This window comes from Ursus arctos, unplaced genomic scaffold (genome assembly GCF_023065955.2).
Source record: "Ursus arctos isolate Adak ecotype North America unplaced genomic scaffold, UrsArc2.0 scaffold_15, whole genome shotgun sequence".
NCBI classification, from domain to species: domain Eukaryota; kingdom Metazoa; phylum Chordata; class Mammalia; order Carnivora; family Ursidae; genus Ursus; species Ursus arctos.
In genome coordinates this window covers 4,990,628-5,015,160 of record NW_026622819.1, presented here as the reverse complement: position 1 = coordinate 5,015,160, position 24,533 = coordinate 4,990,628, and the positions used below count along the sequence as shown (strand labels likewise).

The following is a 24,533-nucleotide window of genomic DNA, read 5'->3' as shown; positions in this document are numbered from 1 at the left end:
GGAAATCACTATAACAAAAATTAGTTTAGAGTAAAACAAGATAAATGGAGAATATCCAATGAGGAAAACAACCCACCAGGATCAGAGTGTCCAAGTGGGTGTGTTCTCATGGGCTGCCCCCCACACCTGCTGGCAAACCCTCCTCCTCGTTTCTGATCTGTATAGAGTATCTGTGAGAATCTCAAAAGAAATACCACAGATTTTTTTTTAAAGCAAAGAAATGATCCCATTGGCTGAAGTAGAAAACAGACCAATAAGTGTGTAAGAAAATAAAAGAATGCTCCAAACAGTAATCTCAAAGAAAGGCATTCCTGTTCAAATTGCACGAGAACCCTGACATCACCTTTGATTCAGTATTGTCTTCAAATTTCTTGCTATTCTAAGAAGCGAATAACGACAAAAGCAACAGCTTCAAATATTGCCAAACAAGAATGTGACATGTTTGCAAATGATATGACTGTGAAGCTAGGGAACTGGAGAGTAACCAAAGAACACCGTAGGAATTCATGAAATACTTCCAGCAGCATGGCTAGATGGGACAAATATGCAAACATCAATAGCTTTGATCCATCCTAGTTATAGAATGTAGTTGGGGACGCATTCTCAGTCACAATGTACAGAACATCAAACACCTAGGAATGACCTTCACAGAAATGCACGAGATTCACATGGAAGGTGTCCATTGCACAGCTCCACCGAGACCTGAGAGTATATGACACTGTGAAATTGTTAATATGTGGGAAGCAGGTTTCAGGGCTCACGATGCTGTTATTGTCTGAACGTCTAGAGTGAAGACGTGTGGACAGAATGGAGTCACACTGAAGACAAAATGACTGGACTTTACGTAATTTTATTAATTTCCTTATTGTAATTAACACAGTAATTGTTGACAGTTTACTAAGCTACAGTTTTTCGGAAACGGAGGGCAGGGAGCCCAGACAGAACAGCGATTCTTCCTATTAATCGTGCACCCAGTGCAGGCCGGCGAAACCAGTAAGGGCGCATCAAAGCCTGAGTGAACGCAAAGGTCCGGTGGCCCGGGCCGCTCCCGTGAAGGAGGAGCATTTGGGGAAGCTCCCCACTCTCATACCAGCATCCTGCTCCCGCCCGCCTGGTGCCCCTTCCAGAACACAGCAGCCCCAATCTGTCCTGATGTGCTCGGCATTCTGAGTGTCCCTGAGGAGATCCACAGTAATTATTGCTTCATGTTTTCAAGTAATTGGAAAATGGCCAGGAAAAGGAATGATGCTTATTTAATAACAAAATTTCTCTTAAAAAATGTGCTGTTTGCAGTTAAAATGAAGCATAGCTGCATCGGACAAGTTTTCTGTGAATTCTGAAACCACAAGAGACTCTAAAAATCACAAACCCCGAGAACACGGCTTCTACGTAAACCCTCGTGAGGGACACGGACCCTGGTTGGGAAGGCCAGCCAGGACAGGGTGCGGGGGGCCCGCTGGGTGCTCCGGACACCCCCCATCCCCTGCAGTGTCAGCGGGCCAGGGTGAACAGTCTGCTCCTGTCCCCGCTCCTGTGGTTTCCTGCGGTTTCCCCTCCACAGACGTGGCGTCCGCCCAAGCAGCACTGTCCCAGGCCCGGAGGGGAACTCCACCGTCTGTCTGTCCGAACTTGTGCAGTGGCCCAGAAATTTAAGAGCCTTCTAGTTCGAGATTTCTTTTAAATATCTGGCAATACCTGGTAAATTTTACGACTGCCATTTATCTCCATGGACCTGTCAAGGGCATCTAGAGCAAGAAATTCTGTTTCAAGATACTGTTTTGCAATATTGAGGGTACTTAAAAAACGTGCTTTCCAACATCCTAGTTCTACCCAAAAGGAAGAAAAAATCATCTTAAACCAGAGACTACCGATGCCTCTGGCAATCAGCATAAGGAGGCCCCCTGCCGCCCGGGGGCCTCTAAGAAGTCCGTTCAGTGGAAGACGGAGCCGCTTACCCCTTATAAGTACACCCAGCCCCCTGTCCTGCAGTGGAGTCACCTGGGGAGCCAGGCTGTAGAAAGTGCCAGACGCCTTTTGTCCAAGACTCAGCTGGGCCTCCTGTGTCTCCTTTCTGTGTCCCAAGTTCTCTGCCCCACAGCACCCACAGTGAGATCCCAGGCGTTTCCCTGGGGCTGTGGCCACACTGTGGGTGCCCCCGGGGGCCTCTCTGACCCAGCGAGATGAGAGGGACCATACAGGCAGTCCTGCCTTTATCAGGGGAGGGAGCAACAACACCTTTGGCCTTGAACTGCTGGCTGGAGTGGGTGGCATGAGGGGCGGCGACATGTTTCAGCCCACAGAGGCCACCAGAGGCGGCTTGTCATTCTCGTCTTGCACACACTTAGCTGTACGTAGTCAAAACAGGAGACTCCAGAAGCAGAGAAATGGTTTTTTCTCTGGAATGACCCAGAGTTCCAGGTTCTCGACCCGGTGTACAGCCTGATCCATCAACCCTCATCTCAGTCTGATTAGTCTGTTATTAGGTAGCTTACAGATTCATAGGAAACAATTGCTATGGCAAATCTTGAAAAAGATGAAGTAGCAGGAAAATGACAGAGACATAATTCATTTATATAATCATGAAATTCTTCAAGTCAAAGATCGTTCCACTGACAATGGACTTAAAACAAAAATGGGATTATAATTTTTCTGAACTTTGGATAATCTTCAAATTTCTCAAGGTACCACCTAAAATAAGACAAAAAAGGAACAGTAAGAAAAAGAAATAATTCTGTCGTTTAAATATTTAATGGATGCTGGCAAAAGGGACAACAGTTTTCATTATGCAGGAATATGGGGATTTTTAGGAGTAATACTAAAAACTTTGGCATTTCATATACATAGTGTGATTTTGTCTCTATGATGAATAATTAAATATATTTGATTCTAAAGCATGATTCATAAGCAGTAACGCATGTAATTCACTCAGGAGTGTCTCCAACGTCTTCTTCCTCTGGTGACTCCCCACGGCTTTCCAGCAGTCCCCAGGAGAGCTCCAGCTCCAGCCGCAGGATCTGTGGAACAGGCACCGGGCTGTGTGCCAGGGGGGCTCTCAGACAAATCTGGGAAGATGCGGTAGGGCCCAGCGCTCGGAACAAACACGCATTTTTGCTGTTGATATAAATGACATCAACAAGGCACCCCCATTCATTTTGGGGTAGTGGCCAGTTGGGGAGGGCGGCAGCTAAGGGGATGGAGTGAAAACTTAAAATAATTTGACAAGACAGAGAAATAGCCAGAAAACAAGGAGTTTTAGTCAGTACAAAAGATAAACAGATGAAAAGTCATTATGGGAAGCAACTCTGAGCTCATACAGGAGAATGTGTGCCGACAGCAACCTGACAGGGAGTGGGCAAACTCTGTCGGTTTCAGATGGCAGTGGGCAGACAGGGGACTGCAGCCCATCAGACCGCGGTGGGCACTTCCACATGCTGTCCTGCACCCTTGGGGAAGCCACGTGCTCAGGAGCTGGGCCGCCGGCCTCCGGATCAAGCGTCACTTCTGACATGATCCCTTTCTCTTCCAGATTGGGATGCACTGGGAGACCAGAGCGCCCATCTCAGGGTGGCCTCTTCAAAGCCTCAGTGGTTTCTCTGGCTCACAAACAGCTTCAGTGCCTCCACGCTCGTCTCCTGGCAGTCCTACTCCTTCCGAGAGCTCGCAGTGCTGCCTGGAGAACAAGGAAGTCCTTCACAAACTTCTTCTGATAGGTCTTTCTCTTTTTAGCTCACGACGCCATCTGTCATCATGTCTTGAAGACGTATGGACTTCAACTTTCTAAGTGACATTACACATAATCTTTTATTTCACCAGAACCCCTTCTCCAAGGCTGTCCTAGATGGCCGGCCTCCACCTGCGGGAGTTTGGGGTGGACAAGCAGGCCCCTGCGCTCAAAGTACCGCTTCGCCGGGCACCACCGCAGCGTGTCCAAGCCAGCGTGGCTCCCGCATGTTAGCGCAATGCTCGAGGCTGGTGGGGAACAGAACAGTCTGAAAACATTCCTCTTTCCCATTCCTTGACATTTTGCCCTCAAACCACGGTATCTGTTAGCAACTTGGCCCAACTGCCCCAATGCTTCTGACCTAGAGCTTGATTATCAGTATGATTCTACATGAATTTAAATATTTCACATCCAATTATAGAAATAAACTCAGTGCAATAAAATACTCCTTTGAGAACATCATAATAAATCAAATACAGGGCTAGGAATAGCCCCATGGATTAATTAGCTGGTTTCACTGGATTATAAAAAAAAAAAAAAAAAAGGATAGCTTTTATTTTGTCCTCAGCTTGTAAATCCAACTTTCCTTTCCTTTCCTTTCCTTTCCTTTCCTTTCCTTTCCTTTCCTTTCCTTCCTTCCTTCCCCTTCCCCTTCCCCTTCCCCTTCCCCTTCCCCTTCCCCTTTCCCTTTCTTTTCTTTGACAGAGACAGCCAGCGAGAGAGGGAACACAAGCAGGGGGAGTGGGAGAGGAAGAAGCAGGCTCCCAGCGGAGGAGCATGATGTGGGGCTCGATCCCAGAACGCCAGGATCACGCCCTGAGCCGAAGGCAGACGCTTAACGACTGCGCCACCCGGCGCCCCAGTAAATCCAACATTTTGAACATACTTCCACTAAACTGAATTCATTAATTTTTCAGCAATTAAAATTGGTTTTGCACTGACATCAATATAAATAGCAAATGAATGAAAAAGAATCCTTTCAACTTGTGAAGCTTTAGGCAAAGAATACCTTTGGGTTTTTATTAACAGAGACTTTCATTCGGAAAATGAAATTATTTATTTCTATTCGTTTATATTTCCTACTCAAATGTTAAGAGAGATTTTTCCATTTTCATTTGAGAAAACAAAACATCTTTACCACTCGCTTGGCATGCTCTTGTTCAATCTTCCTCTGATGCAATTTCTTAAGATATCAGTATCATCTCATTTTTTTTCTATTATTAGAAACCAGGCAATATTCACTTTTTACTCTCTAATGTAACCAATGTGCAAGCAAAGCATGTTCCTCCAGAGGCCATGCCAGGGATGAGAAGGAGATCTCAGGGCGGGGGAGGGGGGCGCTGCCTGGGGAGGGGGAGGATGGAAGGGAGGAAGAAGACTGCGGAAAGGAAGAAAGGAGGAGGGGAGGAGGGGAGGAGGGAGGAGGGAGGAGGGGGGTGGGAGAAACGGAGGAAGGGAGTAGGGGTCCCCAGGACACAGGAGTGTTGGGCTGGGCCAAGATTCCCTGGTTGTTGTCATCACTGTTCTTTCTCTCTTTGCTCATGTCCGGGCAAATGCCTTGTAAGACAACCCAAGCTCCAAGCTCCAGGACAGGCTCCAGGACAGGCCGGCGTGGCGTCATCTGGCAGAGGAGGACAGGAACGCTCCAGAATTCTCACACACGTTGCCTTTCTCTTTCCTTGTGGCCCAGTGGATTTGGGATGGCTGAAAGGCGGGTGTCTTGGTTTCCTAGGGCTTCTGTAACAAAGGACCCCACGAGGTGCCAGCAGGGCCGTGCTGCCTCCCAAGCTCTCAGGGAGGATCCTGTCTGCCTTTCTCAGCCTCTGGCAGCCTCAGGAGTGTGTGACAGCGTCACCGCACTCTGCCTCCACGCATCACACGGCTGTCTTCGTGTGTGTGTGTCTTCACATGGCCTTCTCTTCCTTGTGCACACCTGTGCGATTTCCCTCCTTATGAAGTCAGCAGTCCCGCTGGATCAGGGACCCACTCACTCCAGGGTGACCTCACCCTAACTAATTACATCTGTGATGACCCCTGTTGCCAAATAAGTTCATTCGTGGGGTTAGGACAACATATTTTCCAGGGGGTGGGGAGAAGACATAATTCAATCCATCATAGCAAATCATTACGTTTTCTGTCCCCTTTGATGCTGTCACCCCTTTCCCAAGCCTTCCTTGGTGTGAGCTTTTCCTACCTCCGTCCCCCTCCTCAGCTCTGGCATAGAGACCGGTCCCGGCTCTCAGATCCCCCACTATCTGGAGCACGGTGGAGCACCTCGAAACATGGAGGCCTGGAGGGTGCTTCTCCTCGGATCTCAATAACCCTCAGGCTTTTGGCATAATGTCAACAAATATTAGCCAAAGAGACCTTCCAGTTCTGCCCGTTCTCTTCGTTATCTCTGGAAATAACCGTCTGCATCTTTAAATACTGCGCTGCAAAGAAACCTATGGATTCCGACTCTAGAAATTCTGCACGCGCTCCACTATGCCATGACATCAGTCCGTGCTTCTGGAGGCTTCTCTCTGCCCTGTTCCCAAGAGACGGCAGGCACTGTGGAGTCGGGACAATGCTCTGTGTCTACACATGCCTCCTAGGGCGTCAGGGGCTTTGAAGATCTTCATGAAATGTGTTTGGGGGAATGAAGCCAAGGAAGGGGGCAGAGCCCTTTCTAGCTCGGGGCGGGGGTGGGGGGGCAAAAGCGATCCACGGGGGCATCGGCGTGAGCTACCTGCGCCCTATTTCCACGATCACTGTGGCCTCAGGGGACGGCCCGAGATCTCTCCCTTCTGATAAGCCTGAGACTTTGCTCCCTGAGCCTCAGTCCCTTCATGCGTTGGACTGGGAGGGCGGTTCCCTAAGTGCACTTCAGCTATGACAGCCTTGGATTGGTTTTTATGAGTTTATATCGGTCACGAAGATCACAGGCCCTTTGGGGGATCTGATAAAGGCTGTGACCCCACAGCTTGGAAAACAATGTGATTTCGAGGGTGCACAGAGCCCGGGCGCTCGACAGCGACCACAGGTCTGCAGAGGTGCAGGGCGCTCGCATGCCGGAGCCATGGGAGGGCCAAGCCGGGCTTCCTCCACACATGTCGTGCCTCTGGGCCCGGTCGCAGGCACTCGGCCTTCCGCACTGCGGACTGCATGTTCCCGGCCAGACCATGAGTCCCTTGCCTGACCTTCCACTTGACCATCAGCTCCAGCAGCAAACGTTCAAAGGAACTCAGAGTCAGGTGGTGCCAATGATGACGCTGACGTGTACCTGACGATTCCCTAGAAAAGGTTCTCCTCTGGATGTCTGTGTGGTTTTGAACTTGGTTAGCTAATGCCAGGTATGCCCTGGGATTCGGCAGTTCAAACGAATGTGAACATTTCGAACACTGAACGTGAGAATTGATATAACAAGGCCAGAGCACAAATTCAACATGTGAAAGTGTTTGAGAACTTACTGGTGATGCCGCTGGGCCCGGGTGAGTAAAATGCAGAAGGTGAAGAAAGCAAAGGCCCAGCCCTGGACGGACCAGCTGGCCAGGCCGTAGCCACACCACTCGACCACCTCCCCAAAGTAGTTGGCCGCTGTCACATATTCAAACAAGCCTCCTGCAAGGAAACACAGGCAAGGGGTGCACTTCCTACAAAACAATGCCCGGTAAAACACTGACCCACGAGACAGCTGTGGGCACTTACTTGGAGAACATAAACGCACTCTGGGAAACACGCCTGTTCCAGAATTGTAATCAATGAATCACACCCAACATTACTAGTTCCACGATTTCATACCAGATTGCTGGTAACTATATACCTACACTGTTCATCTGAATATAAACTGCGGCAGCTTTCATGTACTTTAGTATGTCACTTCTCTAGTCAATGAGTCACAAGGATAAAACCTAAGGACACACAGAGGCCACGAAATGACAGTTAAGGAACTAGCTTAATCAGATGGCCCTATGCAGAGCCCTGGACCCAAAATGGAAGAAAATAATAATTTTCGAGGGCAGACTTATTCATTCAGTCGTCCATTTTCACAGATCCTTCAAATCTACCTGAAAGGCCAGGCCCTGCTCTAGGCACTGGGAGTGCACCGTGGACACCACCACCCCCTGTTGGAACACTAACCCCCAGTGTAGCCCGCGAGGCAAGCATGGAGCCCAGCAGATGGTTGGGAGTGCTGTGGAGCAAAGCAGGTGAGAGGGGTCCAGAGGTCAGGCTGGGGGCAGAGGGAGGTCTGGTCGTGGCTGTGGCTGGGAAGGGGCCTCGCTGGCAGGTGAGGTTTCAGGCCGCAGTGGTTGGGACTGGGGCGCTCCAGGCAGCAAAGGCTCTGAGCTGGGACAGCAGAGTGGCATGCTCCAAGGACCACCTTCGGGCCACAGTTTAAACACCTGGGATTTATAGGGTTTTTTCTGTCATTTGTTTGTTGTGTTGCTTTTCCCCCTGTAGGGTTTCCAGGAAGATAAGGATTCCAAACTAAGCCCGGCCATGTGATTTCTAGTTCCACTGGCGTTTTAGTTTTACCTACTGAGTCTTAGAATATTTTTTAGTTTTAGAAGCTCCCTTGCTTTCTATCTTTTATCTATTTAGTCCTTTCTATAGTATATTACTCCTTTTCTAATTTCCCTTTTAATTATTTATTTTATTTTAATTATTATATTTTATTATTTTAATTATTATATTGTTAATTATTTAATTTCTCATTTCCCTTTTAATTATTTAAACAATTAGGTATTCACTTTATGATGTGTTTCTATTAACTCTAAGATCTGAAATTTCGCAAGTTTAATTAGCTTTTACTTGAGGCACCATATGTCGTCATGGGTTTTGTGGCTCTTATTTTGTGGTGTGTGGTCTGCTAGGCTCTCCGAGGCCTGAGTTGAAGACAGACCTCTTTGGGGATCTGGGTTTGCGTGGGCCGGATGTGTGAGAGCACCCCCTCCTTAGGACCACACAGATCTTAACGCATGGCTTGAGGTTTTCGGACCGTCCACAGTTGGCGCACATGTGGGCTACAAACCGCACGAGGGCAGCTAGTGGTTGCGGACTCCCACGAGTTGGGTCCTAGACCCAAGCACTCGCCCAGCTTTTGCCCTCTGATGATTAGGACTTCCTTTCTCGACACTACACGGATCCATTTTAAAAGATTTTAAAAAAACGTACCCAACGTTTTTAACTGTTTTCAGACAGAGGACCAGTTGTCTATCCTGCTATTGCCAGAAATGAGGTATTGGGCACCCCTGTAAACTGTGAATTCTTCCTCATATTCTCTTTCTAAACAGATACAACTAGTTTCCTTTATGCTTAATAACCACTCAGCCAGAATCGGGTCTTTTATCATTCTAATAAACAGTAGTCATAGTGATTGCTGTCAGTAATCCTGACTCACAGGGCAAACTCCTGGCTACGGCTATGCGTTAGTTATCTGATCTGACAAAACCGAAACAGCAAGGCATCCTGCAGAGCAATCTGGATTTAAGCCTCCCGTTTTCAGTACATACCCCTTGGTATCTTATATCCAGTCTCCCCTGGCTTTCGGAGATTCCTCAGGATATGGTCTGAATGGATGTTTACCAGCATGCCTATTAACCACAAGCAGAAACCTACAGAAAAGACAATACAGAAGAGTATTTTGGTCAATAAACCGGGAAACTCCCAACGCCAAGCCTGAATGAACGGTATTACTGTAGTCCATCCTATTATCATTGAGCCACGTGAGCCACAACCGATAGGGAACATCATTGTAATAAATATCATGCTTCACTTAGAGAAGTGCTGCACGCGGGTCTGGGAAAGAGGCCTTTGTTCTTCTAATATCAATAAATTATGTCGTCCGTTCAGAATACTCCCATGTGACGACTGGCAGGCTCTGGAGTAGGACTTAGGACCCTGACCCGGGCTTCTTTCCAGGAAGAGGAGGCACCACGCTCTGTGGGTCCGCCCCGCAGGAACGCTGTGTAAGGCGTGGCCGAGCGCTCCACGGGACCACGAGAAGACGGGCCAGCTGCCCAGGGGCCCCTGCATCGTCACTCCTGCTAGCTCATCCCTGGTGCTTCTCTCTTCTTTCTTCAGCGCCTCGTTGACACAGGTCCATGTCCGTCCATGACTTCGCCTGCCACTCCCTTCCTGCTCTTCGCCAGCCCTGTTCCTGGGTCTGGCCCTCTGCCTCGGCTCCCGACAGAATCCCCAGGGGCTGGCTGCATGGCTCCCCAGACACTTCCTGTAGCAGATGTTGCCTCTGCCATCCCTAAAAGTCTTTGGAAGTTTTTCATCACTTAGAGGGAGACTTGTTAGTATCAGGCAAATTAATTCCAACAAGAAAAGGCAAGACATCCAAATAGTGTTTTATAAAAGGAATAACTTGATCTGATAAAAAGAGTTAATTCGATAGTCTTGTGGTCCAATGGTGCTGATTGGTGGCACCCGATTCCATATCGAGGAAACCTCCAAGTGGAATAACACTGTCATCACTGTGTCCTCGGTCAGCCAGCGGCATGGAACCCTCTTCCAGCTATGACAGGGACAGGGGATACATTCGGGTCCACAGCAAGAATCCTCCTGATTTCACCACTGTCGACAGTTTTCTTTGTAAATAGCTCCTGCCAAAGTTCGTGATGTGTTTTATAAGTCACTCACTAGATCCATAAATGTATAGTTGATTTGAGACCTATTTTGCATTTTGGTATGTCCCCTGTAGGTGATCTGGCCCCCAATGTGAGGTTCCAGAAAGAATCATGTTCTCAAAATGCCATGTTTTCCTTATTTCTTTTCTAGGAGACAAGCTCCCTTTATTGCCCAGATTGGTAAGAAAACTAGTATTTGTGCTCCTCTAAGCTAAACATTTAATTCTGTTTTTGGGGATCTTAAAGTTAAAATCTTTTAGATTAATGACTTTTACTGCTCTGAAAAGCTTTTTTGTTAGGAATTATTACTATTTGCGTAACTCTTCATGGTAAGTAGGATAAATGCAATTAATTATTCATGTTATTTTATATTAATCTCCTTACAAAAACTATAAACTCTATGAAATAAGTATAACAGAAAAGTAACCTAGTTTGTTTCCCTGTTGCCATTTTTTTTCATTTTTGATTCCTCCTGTTCACTTGTAGAGAGGTTGAGAGGTCTGTATAAAATTTAGTGGTGTTTTTAATGTTAGACCACCTTCAAAGACACTTGCAGGTGATGTGGTCTATCTGCCGAGCTACTTCTAATCACATTTAAATTCACATTCACATCAAACTCACAAAGGATTCTTTGCTTTGTCGTTGTTCATCAAACATACCCAAACAATTCATCATAGAAATGATTTGTGGGGGAATCTCAAATGAACAGGTAAGGCTTACATCCTTTAGTTAACAATCCCCTTCCCCTTGCCCCCAGCCACCTGCTCTCTGGTGCTCAGGTCATGGACCCTAGGTCACGGACCAATAGAGAACCAGCACGGCGGCTCTGCTATTTTCTCAGTGCAGACCTTGGGCTGCATGTTTAGCCATCGGTCTCCCTTGCTCGTGTCAAAGGTCCCTAATTTCTGTCCTCTCAGGAACTTGGGGTTGCAGAAAGCATGTGCGGGGCTCCTGGCAGAGAACGAGGCCTTCTCTGTAGGGCCCCTGCAGCCTGCTTTCTCCTCCTGCTGGCAGGGGCATAAGAAAATCAGGTAGTCAAAAAGCGGGTAAGTCAAGAAGGTTTTGGGGGGGGGCACTGCACCAACAAAATCACTTGGGTCTGGAGTCTGGTGGAGGCGGGCTCTGGGGAGCTGCCAAGGCCCGTGGGGACTCTCACCCATCCCCCACCTGGTGGCTGCGGGGGCACGTGCCCTGCTGCCACGGCGCCCCGGTATGACACGTGAGGACATGGCCTTGGAAACGGAATTTTAATTCACAGAAAAAAATATGACTGAGAAATGGGAACGCGCGTTGTCAACAACAGAGTACTCCTCCTGCGTCAGGCTCTCCATGGTCATGTGCTCGCACATAGAGAGATGCCAAATGAAATGGGAGGCCATGTTAGGGTGCTAAAGCCAAGAGCTAGAGGACCCTCCGAAACTTAGAAGAAACTTCCTCAACAAGAGCCTCAAGGTGATGTATTTTTTGACACTCTTCCATATTACTTTTGACTGCTTATGTTTTATTTTAATTTTTGCTCAGAACTCACAAGGCTCTAATTAGAACTCAAAAATGATAAAGATTTTAAAAAATCAAAAACTTTACACACGTAAAAGCTTATTCAAATTAGAATAATCAGGAAACTCTACCTGCCTTGTTGGAAGGTGACCCAGTAGGCCTTTTTCTCATCTTCCAGAGGGAACCGTGGGAGGCTTAGATTACACGGCCAGCCAGTGATGGAGTTCCTCAACCTTCATCTGCTGCTCACTCTGCTGGAGCCTGTTGCTATTTTTAGGTCTGCTTTAGGAACAAGTATTTATGCTTTCTGTGCCAACTTGGCAATGGTGCCGGGCACCTGCATCATCTGCTGCTGCTGGGGCCACCTGCCTCTCTGGTGCTCAGGTCATGGACCCTAGGTCATGGACCATCATAGACTCCTGTCTCTCTCAAGGGTGTGGGCTTTCTAACCAGGAACTGTGGGAACATGAAAACCCACGTTCTGATGAAAATGACGGAGTGCATCCCTGGGGGGACACTTACCTACTAGAAATCGGGGATCCGTGACCCAGTCGTCAGCATACACAGCGTGCTGGCTCAAGTATCTGCTTTGCAAGTAGCCATTATAGACACAGAACATGGATGCCAAAACAAATGTAGGTAAGGGCACCGGCTTTCCTCCTCGGATCAGGAATGGGAAAATCAAGGACCTTAGGAAACATGAAACAGAAACACATTTAAATAAACACAGACCAATGATAAGGAATCTCATTTCTGCAATTCTATTTCATGTCTTGGGTTCTTAATCTTGTTTCCTTGTCCAGAAGTCATTCTCAGTAATGCTCATACTGATATACTCTGTTCAAAGCAGAATTTCTAGATAAAGAATTAACCATGTTTCAGTAATGTTCACCACAGTGCACAAACTCAGGATTTTTTTTTTAAAGATTTTATTTATTTATTGGACAGAGAGAGACACAGCGAGAGAGGGAACACCAGCGGGGGGGGGGGGGAGAGGGAGAAGCAGACTTCCTGCTGAGCAGGGACCCTGAGATCATGACCTGAGCTGAAGGCAGATGCTTAATGACTGAGCCACCCAGGTGCCCCCAAACTCAGGATTCTAATTATACTGAACGTGAGACAGACACACAGAGAGAAAACTAAAGGCTTCAAAAAGCTCAACATTTGCATTAGCCTCCCTCGCTCTCCTCTGAGCAACGCGACTCGGGGGTCACCATGATGCCATCCTCAGGACGGTGGCGGTATTTGCTGACCACTCACCACCCAACTCATGGCACCTGGAGGCACCCGCACAGGACACCATGACACACAAGGGACAGAGCACGAGATGGACTTAGAGTGGGTAAGCCATCTGCTCACGGTCATAGAACTAGTGAGTGGCTGAGCTTCAGTGTAAACCTGGGTAGCTCAAGGGTAACATTTTTCTGTTTCGCCACACTAGTGAACGGTTAGGGAGAGAAAATAGAAGGACAAGAAAGCGGACCCTTATGAAGAAAAGAGGATGCAATATCATACTCTGAATTTCCTCTGTAAAATCAGTATGTAATATGCTGAGAGAGGGCTATCGCTACATAGCCTATGGACCTTAAGGAGATAGTAAGGAACTACCGTCTACAGCTTCATGCCAATAAATGTGACCATCTGGACAATACAAACAAAATCCTTAAAAGACGCAGGTGACCAAAACTGACCCAAGAAGAAATTGACAACTCGAATAGTCCTCTATGAATGAAAGAAATTGAAGTGACTTGTGAAGTTCTAGAAAAGGCCCAACTTTTGGGGGACGGGACCAGCTGCACAGAGACACAGGGACATTTCAGGGGATCCAACTGCTCTGTATCTTGATTGTAGTGACGATTACATGCTGTATGCAATCATCAAAATTGACCAAACCACACACTTAAAATGAGTGAATTTTATCCTACATAATTTATATCTTAAAATGGGGAAAACATAAAAGCTTATTATTTGTTTCCATTCTGGCCATCTGCTCCAGGGCGAAAACAGAGCTGATTCTTAGCAGCAGCAGTAACAGCCTGATAGCACAACGCTGGCTATGTGTTCTCGAGGTATTCTCTTGCGACATGCTCACGCAGATCCTGGGGAGAACATTTCTGTGATCAAAGGCAGTCTTCAACCTTCTCATCTTGTTCAGGCCAGCTCCCCCCGAAGCAGAATTCATATGGGTTTAGGGCAAAGCACTAGTTGGATGTAAGCATGGGTCTGGCCATGATGTCATCAGTGAGGTTAGTTGTTTGCCTGGAAACCAGTGTTGAGAAGCACCTCAAAAAGAACAGGGAATCTCAGCCATTTCTCTCTGCATTGTGGAAGCATGGTTCACACCTGAGCAGAGTTGGGACAGTGAGCTGGCGTCTAGGATGCAGGCCCACTGCAAACGTCTGTACTGCACTGGGTGGATTTGGTTTTGACTGGGGTAACTGTGTGTGTCTTGGACCATTGGGTGCCTTTAAAAACATTAAATAAGATTTTGACTTGCTGCGCCCCGGTATTGTGGTTATGGTGCTTTTTCCCCATCCTGTTCCTTGGCCAGGAAAGCCAGAAGCAAACAATCAATGCAGAAGACAAAACAGTTCTCACTGTCTCCCTTAGCATCGAGGATGCAGCCCCGTGGCTACAGTCGGCTTAGGGGACTAATTCTCTAGCCAGGGGAACACAGAAAAGGGCCAGAGGATGAGGAATTGAGAGAAAACGTCCCTGGGAGTTGTGGTCTCAGGGAATTTTCCAGAGGGCAAACTATAGGACAAAGCCGACAAAATGATAGAATTTCGAGTTTGAAGACCTACGTACAAAAGAGCAGGAAGCAAGAACCATGAGAGATGCCAAGGCTGGACTTGGTTAGAAAGAAGCCTGTGAAAACGTGGAGTGCTCAGCTCCCGAGAGCCTGAAACTGGTGACCTGAACAAAACCCACATAAATTCAACGCAGGGTAATAGGGACACAGGGTCAAAAAGGGGAAAGAACAAAGTGTGGAAGGCTGAAACATACAGAATCGATACTAAAGGATAATGACGTGGGAAGACTTCCGGGCGAGATGTCACAAATGTCTACATTATTGATGAGCAAAGTGTTATAGAAGCAAAGCCGAGCGAACAGTTTGCAGATGTGGTAGACACTGCTCTCCGGAATATGCAAAAAAAGTTAAAGACTTTCCAAGTGAGAATCGTGCACAGCCAAACTGATTTGTTTCTCCTCATTCAGTTTCAAGTTCAGGGCTGAAATGTGAACAACTGGCAAACGGGCTGGCACCTTATGCAGGTGAAACCCAAACCTGTCTTGTGTTGTATTCACATCCCCCTCCTCATCTGTCACGAATGTCCCTTCCATGCCCGTGATAGCAACAGGAGTCTGGACTAGGTGTCAGCAAATACAGCCTCTGGCCCAATTCCAGCTCACCATCTGTTTTCATACAGCCTGTGAATTAAGAATGGCTTTTACCTTTTCAAATGGTAGGGGGAGAAAAGTCAAAAGGATATTTCATGACACGTGAGAATTATGTGACATGCCAATTTCTGCGTCCACAGAGTAGCATTGCAACACGGCCCCAGTCACTTGTTTGCATACGTTCTGTGGCTGCTCCAGAGCTCCCACAGAGCTGGGCAGGTGTGACCCGGCGTGTAATATGGTGGTCTCATCTGTCTGCGTCCCTGTGTGGGGCATGCACGTCAGCGGGAAGCAGCATTCTGAGGGCATGTCGCTGTACCACGCATCTCACTTTATTCTCTCATCAGTGCCTCCCTGTCCCGTGAAGACAGGGAAAGTGGTCCGGAGACCCAGTGGAGTGTGGCTCACTTTGTTACCACATCAGATGGCACGGCAGTCTCTGCGGTACAAGGACATCTTGGCCGTGTCAGAAGACCACACTAGAGGTTGGCATTCACAGACTAAGCGGTCCTTGCGACATCATCCCCAACTCACAGGAGAGCAACAGTCAGAAAAAATCAAGAACTTAAAACAGAATCTAGTTACAGAGTTTTACAAAAGGAAGGAAAACAGGGCTACGACCACTGGAAGTTACCAGGTGCCACCTTTTGTTATCAAGCAAGGAGAGTCGCACGCCCACGGTGAGCTCACTGACTGCAGCAAAGAGACACAGCCAGATGATAGAAACTTGGTGAACACAGCGAGCCTTTCGGTGAGGATGTCAGAATGGAGAAGTCAGGATGCCAGAAGTGAGGTCAGCAATAAGTTAAAAAGCAAGGTCAAAATCTGAGTGAGCAGTCTTGTGGGCTCCTGGGGGCTCACGGATGCTGACATGGCTCAGTGGTGGGAGCCTGGGCTGAGTTCTGAGTGACCGAGGAGGAATCAGGCTCTAAATGGTCCTCATGCAACAACCAATGGTGACAGGATGTGCACAGAAGTTGAGGAAACACTAATTCAGTACAATTTGAGGTGAGATCTGCTAAGATGTTGTAAATGCTGGAGTTTTGTAAAAACAAACATGGGACAGACTTCAAAGCTTGTGAAAATGTAAGGTGTTTAAAGCTATTCTCTGTATCAGGAGGTACTTTGCCAAAATAAAACCAAACCAAACCAAAATCAAATCTATTATTGCATGTGATTGAACCAATCGTGTTAACAGTGAACTTGACCTTCTGTCCATGGACTTAACCGCTGTTCTGAGTTCATCAGGCTCCCTGCTCAGCGGGACAGTCTGCTTCTCCCTCTGCCCCTCTCTCCTCCCTGCTTGTGCTCTCTCTCTCTCAAATAAATTTTAAAAATCTTAAAAAGAGAGAGAGAGAGAAAATCTCATTGCCCATCAATCAGCATTAAGGGGTGAACACTTGCCATGGATATTGATTATGGGGAAAGCTAACTCTGAAGCCCAATTAAGTGAATGTTATCCCCAACAAATAAAGAGTTCTCCTCTTCGTGTTCCACCTGTTACAGAAATTAAGGTACTAGAACTGCATTTTCTCAATAGAAATCTCCATGAAGTCTCTTTTGCAGCATCCCTTATTTTGTCTCTTGGCCCACAAAGCTTAAAAAAAAGCACTTTATGGCCGTTTTCAAAAAGTTTTGACCCTTGACATAGATTAAAATAGGAGTTACACTGCGGAAACCTTACTGTGACTTTCTTAGCCAATGCTCTCGCTCAAGGCCCCAGGACTTGGATTGCAGGCAGCCTCTTTGGTCTGGGGTCCACCTGGCCTGTGAGATGGGGTCTGTGCATCTGGGTCCTCAGGTGCACAACGGGACAGAGAGTTGCACTGATTCACTCCAGGGTGTGCCCTGGGGGAGCCTGGAAAACACATGCCTAGAGGACCCGGGAGAAGATTCACTTTTCTGTGGTCTCACATGAACATCAGAAGCACGGCAAGGACTGGGAACAGGGATTTAGAAAGGTTGATGCAGATCTCTTCTTTTCCTCTCTTATCTCTACCCTTGAAGGGATAGCAGTGTCCCTGACGTCCACAGGCCTGGCCATAAAATCACTGAGGTCAGGAGAACAAGCTGGCTCAGGCAATGCCACCTATGCCTTTAGACCTTGGGGACGGGGCAACATCCTCCTCCCGCAGCCTCTCCTTCCCCACAGGCTGAGTTCACCGATGTGGACCAAGCACTCCCGGCTCTGGGGTCTTCAGCAAGCCAGATGGTGATGCAACACGCCTTCCAGAGGGGAGCACTCTGCTCCCTCTTGCTGTTTTTGGGATTGTCTTTTTCTTTTTAGATTATTTCCTTCCGCTCTACTTCTTTTCCTTGGAAGTCCATGCAGCACATCAAGGGTTTCAAAGGAAAGGGTTTCCTTTGGATTGGGCCAATTAGGAACCAAAATGGGGCAGGGGGGCTTCTGCGCATGACTTTTATCTGAGCCTTCATCTAGACACTAGAGGGACAAGGGCAAACCAAGGGTTGCAATGAACCCCAGGCTGTTTATCATGGTGAAGGATCCATTTCAAGACGTTGAGGCCAGGCTCTGTGAGGAAGGTCGACATGGCTGCTGGACCCACAAAGCACTTGTCCCGATTCGGTGCTGGGGCCCAGGCCATCTCAGTTCTGACGGGCATGGGCATTCCAAAGCCCTTCTCACATGGTGTCTCTCTACTGATGAGCACCCTTCCACATAGGAATTGTGGGAAACAGATACTAGCTCTCTTTGAGAAAACATATGAAGTCAGAAGTTGAAAATCCCTTAATGTGGAAATCATCTGTAAGATAAATCGTGAAGAGCTTGCACTTAAAAGTGCCTTATTTAGGTAATGTGTTATATAAATCTATGCTCTGTTCTGATAATGAGCTAAAGGACAAAACTGTCGGGTCCCAGGGAGCTACAAAGAGATTCTGTTTTCTACCTCATCAGATGGAGTGTGGGATTGAATTTGACACTTTGTTTTCTACCACGTTACAATATTCCTTTTTTTCCCCCTTCTGTTCCACCTAAAGAAACAGTACTTACTTTTCATCAAGTTGTTATTACCATGGAAACTATTATCCATGGAAAATCTCTGGGGCTGTGAGACAACGGGGATGGCAGGACACGTTTGACGAGGGATTGAACTAGGAGCTTTCAGAACCTGAATGTTTGTAGACCTCTGATGGCCGGGCAGCCTGCTGTCTGCCTCCTGCATGGGTGAGTTTCTAAGCTTGGAGAGAGCTAAGTGTTTCTCGCAGTTCCTGATGCAGTGTGTCTAATAACTCCTAATCCCACACAACATGCCTTTTTTTTTTCCACACTTCACAACTGTTACTATTAACTTATGTAACGGATTGGGGCCCGGAGGCCCAGAGCAGGGTGGTGACTTGTGTGATGAACGTAGAGACTCAGAAGTGGCAGCTCCAAGGCCACGTCCCCTGCCCAGGTGTTCTCCCAACAAACTATAAGGATAACATCCAGTTACTTTGCAATGAGAAACTGGGTATTCATTCAACAAATGATTTGACTCTCAAAATAAAAGCAATTGGAAATTGGGTCCCAGGTACAATGAAACATCCGATTTGGTGATTTGGCAGCAAACCTAACAGAATCATTTTTAAATACTTAAAACTGAAAGTGGTTGTTATAATTTTAACAACTATATTACTTTTTCTCAACAATTTGACATCTTTGAAATCTACAGCACTTCCAAGATGTGGGTCAGTTCCTGCTAATTTCCTCCCTTTTTTTTTTTTTAAAGATTTTATTTATTTACTTGACAGAGAGAGAGACAGCCAGCGAGAGAGGGAACACAAGCAGGGGGAGTGGGAGAGGAAGAAGCAGGCTCCCAGGAGAGGAGCCCGACGTGGGGCTTGCTCGATCCCAGAACACTGGGATCACGCCCTGAGCCGAAGGCAGACGCCTAACGACTGAACCACCCAGGCGCCCCTAATTTCTTCCCTTCTGTAATGCTCTTTTGCAATGAAAGGCACAGATACCTCATAAAGCCACACACTTAAATAAGCTCTCTGTGCTTTTAAGGCAAGGTTACGAATGCAATGAATATTTCACTACCTGTCATTCTATACTTTTGAATAAAAGTTTTTTTTTTTTTTAATTATTTGAATCCACAAGGCAAGGGCCAAGGGTTTAGTGTATCCTTCATCTTCTCCAGTTCCCTGACGTATTTTAATATTACACGTGCCACACAGCACATTTAAAAGAGAGACTAGGGCCAGTTTCTCCCCACAGGGCCACCACTAGAAGAGAGCAGGAAAAACAAGGAATCCATGCAGGTATGATTCTTTGAGGATCACCATCAGGGGTAACAACAGACTCGAGACCCTGCAAGCTCAGGGATCTGGCTGAGCACCGACCTTGGGGAAGGTGTTAGAAAGACGAGGCCTTGTGGGCATGAAATTCTACACTCTGGGAGCCATTCAGCACTCTCCTTCTGCCTCATGGTAAAGGTGGTCCCTGGGCCCTCAGTGGTAATCGGCACCATGTGCTCAAGTGGGACTTCGAAACCACTGCTAAATGGACAAGCGAACGAATAAGCCCAGTGACTCATTTGCTAACGCACCTAGTGGCAAGAGAAAATTCATGAGCAAAGGCAGCTTGAGCTCTGTGCATATTGGAAAAAACCTGCGTGGCAGGAGAGAAAGCGGTGGAACAGGGAGTCCGACTGCAGTTTAGGGCCCATTAGGAGGGCCTCTGACAGATGCAGAGCCGCTCTGCACTGATACTGGGGACCACAGGAAACCACTGCCCACGGCTAGCGTGCACGCGCCTGTGGGAGGTCAGACGCTGCTCCACACATTAGCAAAACCAAGGGTGGTGTGAGAAGACACTGCCCAAGCCCTCCAGGACTCAGAAGCCCTGTGATCAGCATGAGACACCTCAGTGCAAACAGGTTTCAGGCAAACACTGTAACCGTCAAGGGCTGTGGGAAGACTATGCTGTTTGTCATGGATAACGAATGTTCCTACAAGTGTCCTTCGCCACCCACGGGACTCTAGGATGTTCTTTCGCATAGCTATCCCCTCTTCCCTTCCAGCACGGCCTTCCCTTCTTTCTCGGACTCTTCAGCCAGAAAGGTCCTATAGATGTTTCTGTCTTGCATTCCTGCACTCCTTAAGGGAGTATCTTTTTTTTTTTTTTTTAAAGATTTTATTTATTCGACAGAGAGAGACAGCCAGCGAGAGAGGGAACACAAGCAGGGGGAGTGGGAGAGGAAGAAGCAGGCTCATAGAGGAAGAGCCTGATGTGGGACTCGATCCCGTAACGCCGGGATCACGCCCTGAGCCGAAGGCAGACGATTAACCACTGTGCCACCCAGGTGCCCCTCTTTTTTTTTTTTTTAAGATTTTTATTTCAGAGAGAAAGAGAGAGGACGCAGCAGGGAAGGGCAGAGGGAGAGTGAGAAACTCAAGCAGACTCCGAGCTGAGCACAGAGCCTGACGCGAGGCTCAATCCCATGACCCTGAGAAAACGACCTGAGCTGAAACCAAAAGCTGGATGCTTAACTGACTGTGCCACCTGGGCGCCCTGGGAGTGTCTTGTCTCTATATCCCCAATAATGAGTACGGTGCCAGGTATGTAAATCAATCCTCAGAAACGTGTGCAGAATGAATACATAAAGACACACAACGTGTCCCTCTTCTGTATGCAAACACCCCCTTCCCATTCACTATGGGAAGCCCCCCACCCCTGGCTTTGGTCCTCATTACTGCTTCAGGCAGCTAGAACATCTCCTAGGGCAGGGCCCTGCCTCATTTTCAGGTAACCTCAAAGCTCAGCAAAGAGCCCCTGCAGACATGTCCTGGTTCTGTAAGGCGCCATGTCAGCGCCTAGCATGTCCCCTGGTGAGTCTGTCCCGCCACCAGCCCAACTCAGGCTTGTACTCACATAGTCCCCTGTCTCCCTTAGTCCTGTGTCACCTGCAGGACCCTAGATAAATGGTAGGGTTGCACAAATGGTGACTGGGTTGGCCAGATGGTTTACAGCAAGTGCTACATGCTGTTTGAGCTTCCGTTCCCTTCCAAGTGCTCAAATGACCATTTAATAAATTAGCTACTTGGGTAGAATGGAAAATGTTTATCTTTTCTATTTGGAAAACGTAAATGTCCCAAAACCACACAGGCTCTATGTGCTGTCACATGTACAACTTGAAACAGAATAGCCCAGCAGGTTGAAAAGCTACACCTGACCTAGCAAATCCTCTAGAGTCCTTCTCTAAAGCCACTGCTCTTGGACTCAGGGGTTCAGTCCCAACAACCCCTTGTCCAATAGCCTTGGGTAAAACACCTGAATTCTGTGTCTCAGTGGCCTCCCCAATATGAAGGGTCAAGTTCTGGCACTCTCCAGGTGACTCTGGCCCCATTGGATGCTGCATTCACCCAGCCAACCGCTACACTGAGTGGATACAATGAGACAATGCTTTAAGTTAAAAGGCTCAACTCAGGCTTACAAAGCTCTGCAAATTGTTCTCTTTACACAGAAGTTTCTTACTGGCGCTTGAAACCGGCAGCAGTGTGCAAGAGCAATACGCGGAGTACATACGTGGCTGTGCCCATCTGCACAGCGATATGGAATGGTCTTGTTAATCGTCTATTGGACATTTGGATTTGCCAGCGCTGTGCAAGCATTTTATGGAGTTGTCTTTAAGATTTTATTTATTGTCAGAGAGAGCGCACAAACAGGGAGAGAGGCGGGAAGAGCAGGCAGAGGAACAAGCAGACGCTCCGCTGAGCAGGGAGCCTGAGGTGGGACTCAATCTCGGGATCCTGGGATCATGACCCAAGCCAAAGGCAGACTCTTAACTGACCGAGCCACCCAGGTGTCCCTGGAATGGTCTTTATTCAAACTGATGCTAACTGCACGGGCTGGCACCGTCACTGTGCCCACTCCGCCGACGGGGAAACGTGCTGCAGAGAGCAGCTTAGTAACTTATCCACGTCCCTTGTGATGCGGCTAGGATAACACCTGGGAGTCCGACTCCAGAGCTCATTTTTGGCCATTAGAGAAACAGAGAGACGCAGGTTCTAGCACATTTATGGAGAAATGCGCATGACATGAAAATTCTGCTGACATTCAAATTGCAGTAATGCTTGACCACATTACAAAAAACAAAAACAACAACAAAAACCCTGACAACAATTTTGCTCACTAGAATAATCTTGAAGAGTCAGGAATACAGGACTCAGAAATCCTTTGTTGAACATTTGGGCCTGTTTAAAGTGCCTGCATACCACTCCAGCTGATTCCGTATTTCTTTTTTTAAGCTTTTATTTAAAGAAAGAGAGAAAGAGCACAAGGAGCAGAGGGGGAAAAAAGGGAGGGGGAAAGCATCTCAAGCCGACACTGCCCTGAGCAGGAAGCCTGACACAAGGCTCAATCTCACAGGAAGCCTGACACAAAGCTAAATCTCACAACCCGAGATCATGACATGAGCCGAAATCAAGAGTCAGCACTTAACCGAGCCACCCAGGTGCCCCTGACTCTGTATTTCCAGTGTCTCTAGTGCTCCAGTAGACCTGCCCTGCATGCTAACCCTTTCTCTACTTGTCCTGGAGGCATCCTATGGGTTCTTTGTTTCTCATGGCCCAGTTCAAGTTTCATTCCAGTGAAGGCAGTCCACCTGTCCTGTAAAACACCAGGAGTACTCAATCACAAACTACAGAGGCGCCAAGCCCTGGGTTAACTTTTACACAAAAATCATTAGCGTTAACTGTTACAGTTCCACATTTCAGATTATCAGCTTTGAGGCGTTGACAGTTCTCACCAGACAACAGTTTTAAATGATCACTATGAAAAGGTGAATTTAACCAGCACTTTCTGACAACTTTTGAGATTTTTGGTTATTAACGTGTATGATATTATCTTTTCTTTTTGGATGCCCTTCAGTGGTGACAAACCAAGATCAGGTTTTTCATTCATCATGGGCTATAGATTTTCTTGCTTTACTTTCTCCCTTTGGTCATTTGGATTTTCAGTGGCCATATCACAGATATGCACAGCACACACAGTTTGAGTAGAGTCTGAATGGCCAAATGCTAAACTCCGTATTCAGCTGAGCTCAAAAGCAAATGTCACCATTGTAAAATACATTTCTGGGATATAAGAATAAACCCACAATTTTAAGCTAAAAAATTTGCATAATGGTATTTTTTTTTTTTTATCAGACATTTTAGTCAGATTTCAAAAGCTCGTATGTCCTGACACAGGAAAGGACTCAGGGGGTTGCTGATTGCGTGCCCACTGTACTGAAGTCACTAAAAAAGGAAAATGTTTTTTCTAGGTGTTGTACCTGTGACATTGCTGAGTGAGCTAGCGTTCACATCCTCAAGCTTCCTCCCCTCTCCTAGTAGCTAGGTTATACACTTAATTCCTCTATCACTACCTCTCCAGCCCTCTCTAACCCCCCTCCCCCGCCCGCCCACTTTCCCAGACTAAAGGTGCAAAGTTAACCTGTCCGCACCAGGGGAGGAAGGGGAAGGTGCTGGGTATTGGGCGAGAACAGCATGGACGGATGGAGCCAGGCACTGAGAGAGGACACCAGGGAGGGATGAGCCTGGACAGGGCGCGAGGGAGGGCGTGCAGAGTGGTGCAGCTAGGAAGATCCAGGGAAAAGAGGCTGCAGGGAGTCGGCATGGGAGCGGGGGAAGGAAAGAAGGGACGGGGACCGGTGAGGAGAGGAGTGTAAAGTACATTTGGACATGTCAACTACGGGAGAGGGAGCCAGAGGTGCCGGCGAGGGCGCCACGGCGGGTCGCAGGCAGGGTCCTGGGGGACAGAGGCGTGCGGGGAGGACCAGCCGGCTGGCAGTTACCGTTGCGCGTAGTGGACGAGGAACATCGCCAGGAGGATGCTGTTGGGCGCGCGGTGGAGGCGCTCGGCCGCCGTGCGTGCGCAAACCCACAGCGGCACCGCCAGCGAGGGCAGCTCCTGCAGCGCCCAGGCGGCCCGCGCCGGCACCCGAAGGTCGGGGCCCGGCGACGTGTAGCGCCCGTAGACCGAGTCCGCCAGCCCGAGCACCAAGGATCCCAGGAGGCCCATGGCGCACTGCAGGTAGGCGAGCACGTCCAGCAGGAACCTCTCAGCCGGCTCCATGACGGGAGACAGCAGATGCGCCCCATAGCCCGGCGACTGAGGCGGGCCACTTATAGGGCGGTGGCAGCGCCGGTGAGGGGGCGGGAGGCGCGGTTACCTGAGGCGGGCTCCGGCTGCGGTTGCCAATGACCCGAGCCGCACCCCACCCCTCCCCCGGCGCCCGAGGCGCGGGAGCACCACTCCCGCCGGTTGAACTAGATCCCGGCAGGCGCGGCGG

The 24,533-nt window shown here is 48.1% G+C and overlaps 1 protein-coding gene across 2 annotated transcripts; it reads right to left on the bottom strand.

Moving 5' to 3' along the window:
* Positions 1-830: 830 nt before the first annotated feature.
* On the bottom strand, positions 831-24,533 carry SRD5A1 (steroid 5 alpha-reductase 1). 2 transcript variants are annotated; one of them, XM_048224296.2, is made up of 5 exons: positions 24,036-24,533; positions 12,355-12,521; positions 9,214-9,315; positions 7,171-7,321; positions 831-2,688 (listed from the first exon to the last, which is right to left on the bottom strand). In XM_048224296.2, exons 1-5 carry the CDS (start codon positions 24,314-24,316, stop codon positions 2,622-2,624), a joined length of 768 nt encoding a protein of 255 aa, XP_048080253.1. In that variant the 5' UTR covers positions 24,317-24,533; the 3' UTR covers positions 831-2,621. The 2 variants fall into 2 exon arrangements, with proteins under 2 accessions (XP_048080253.1, XP_048080252.1); XM_048224295.2 differs by having other exon boundaries at positions 831-3,969; positions 24,036-24,521.

What these genes read in the sequence shown, in the direction of transcription:
- SRD5A1 (XM_048224295.2), bottom strand. Translation starts at nt 24,316, where the DNA reads ATGGAGCCGGCTGAGAGGTTCCTGCTGGACGTGCTCGCCTACCTGCAG. An exon ending in CTCGTCCACTACGCGCAACG is followed by an intron (nt 12,522 to 24,035) that starts GTAACTGCCAGC and finishes ATGTTTCCTAAG; the next exon opens with GTCCTTGATTTTCCCATTCC. An exon ending in GGATCCCCGATTTCTAGTAG is followed by an intron (nt 9,316 to 12,354) that starts GTAAGTGTCCCC and finishes TCTTTTCTGTAG; the next exon opens with GTTTCTGCTTGTGGTTAATA.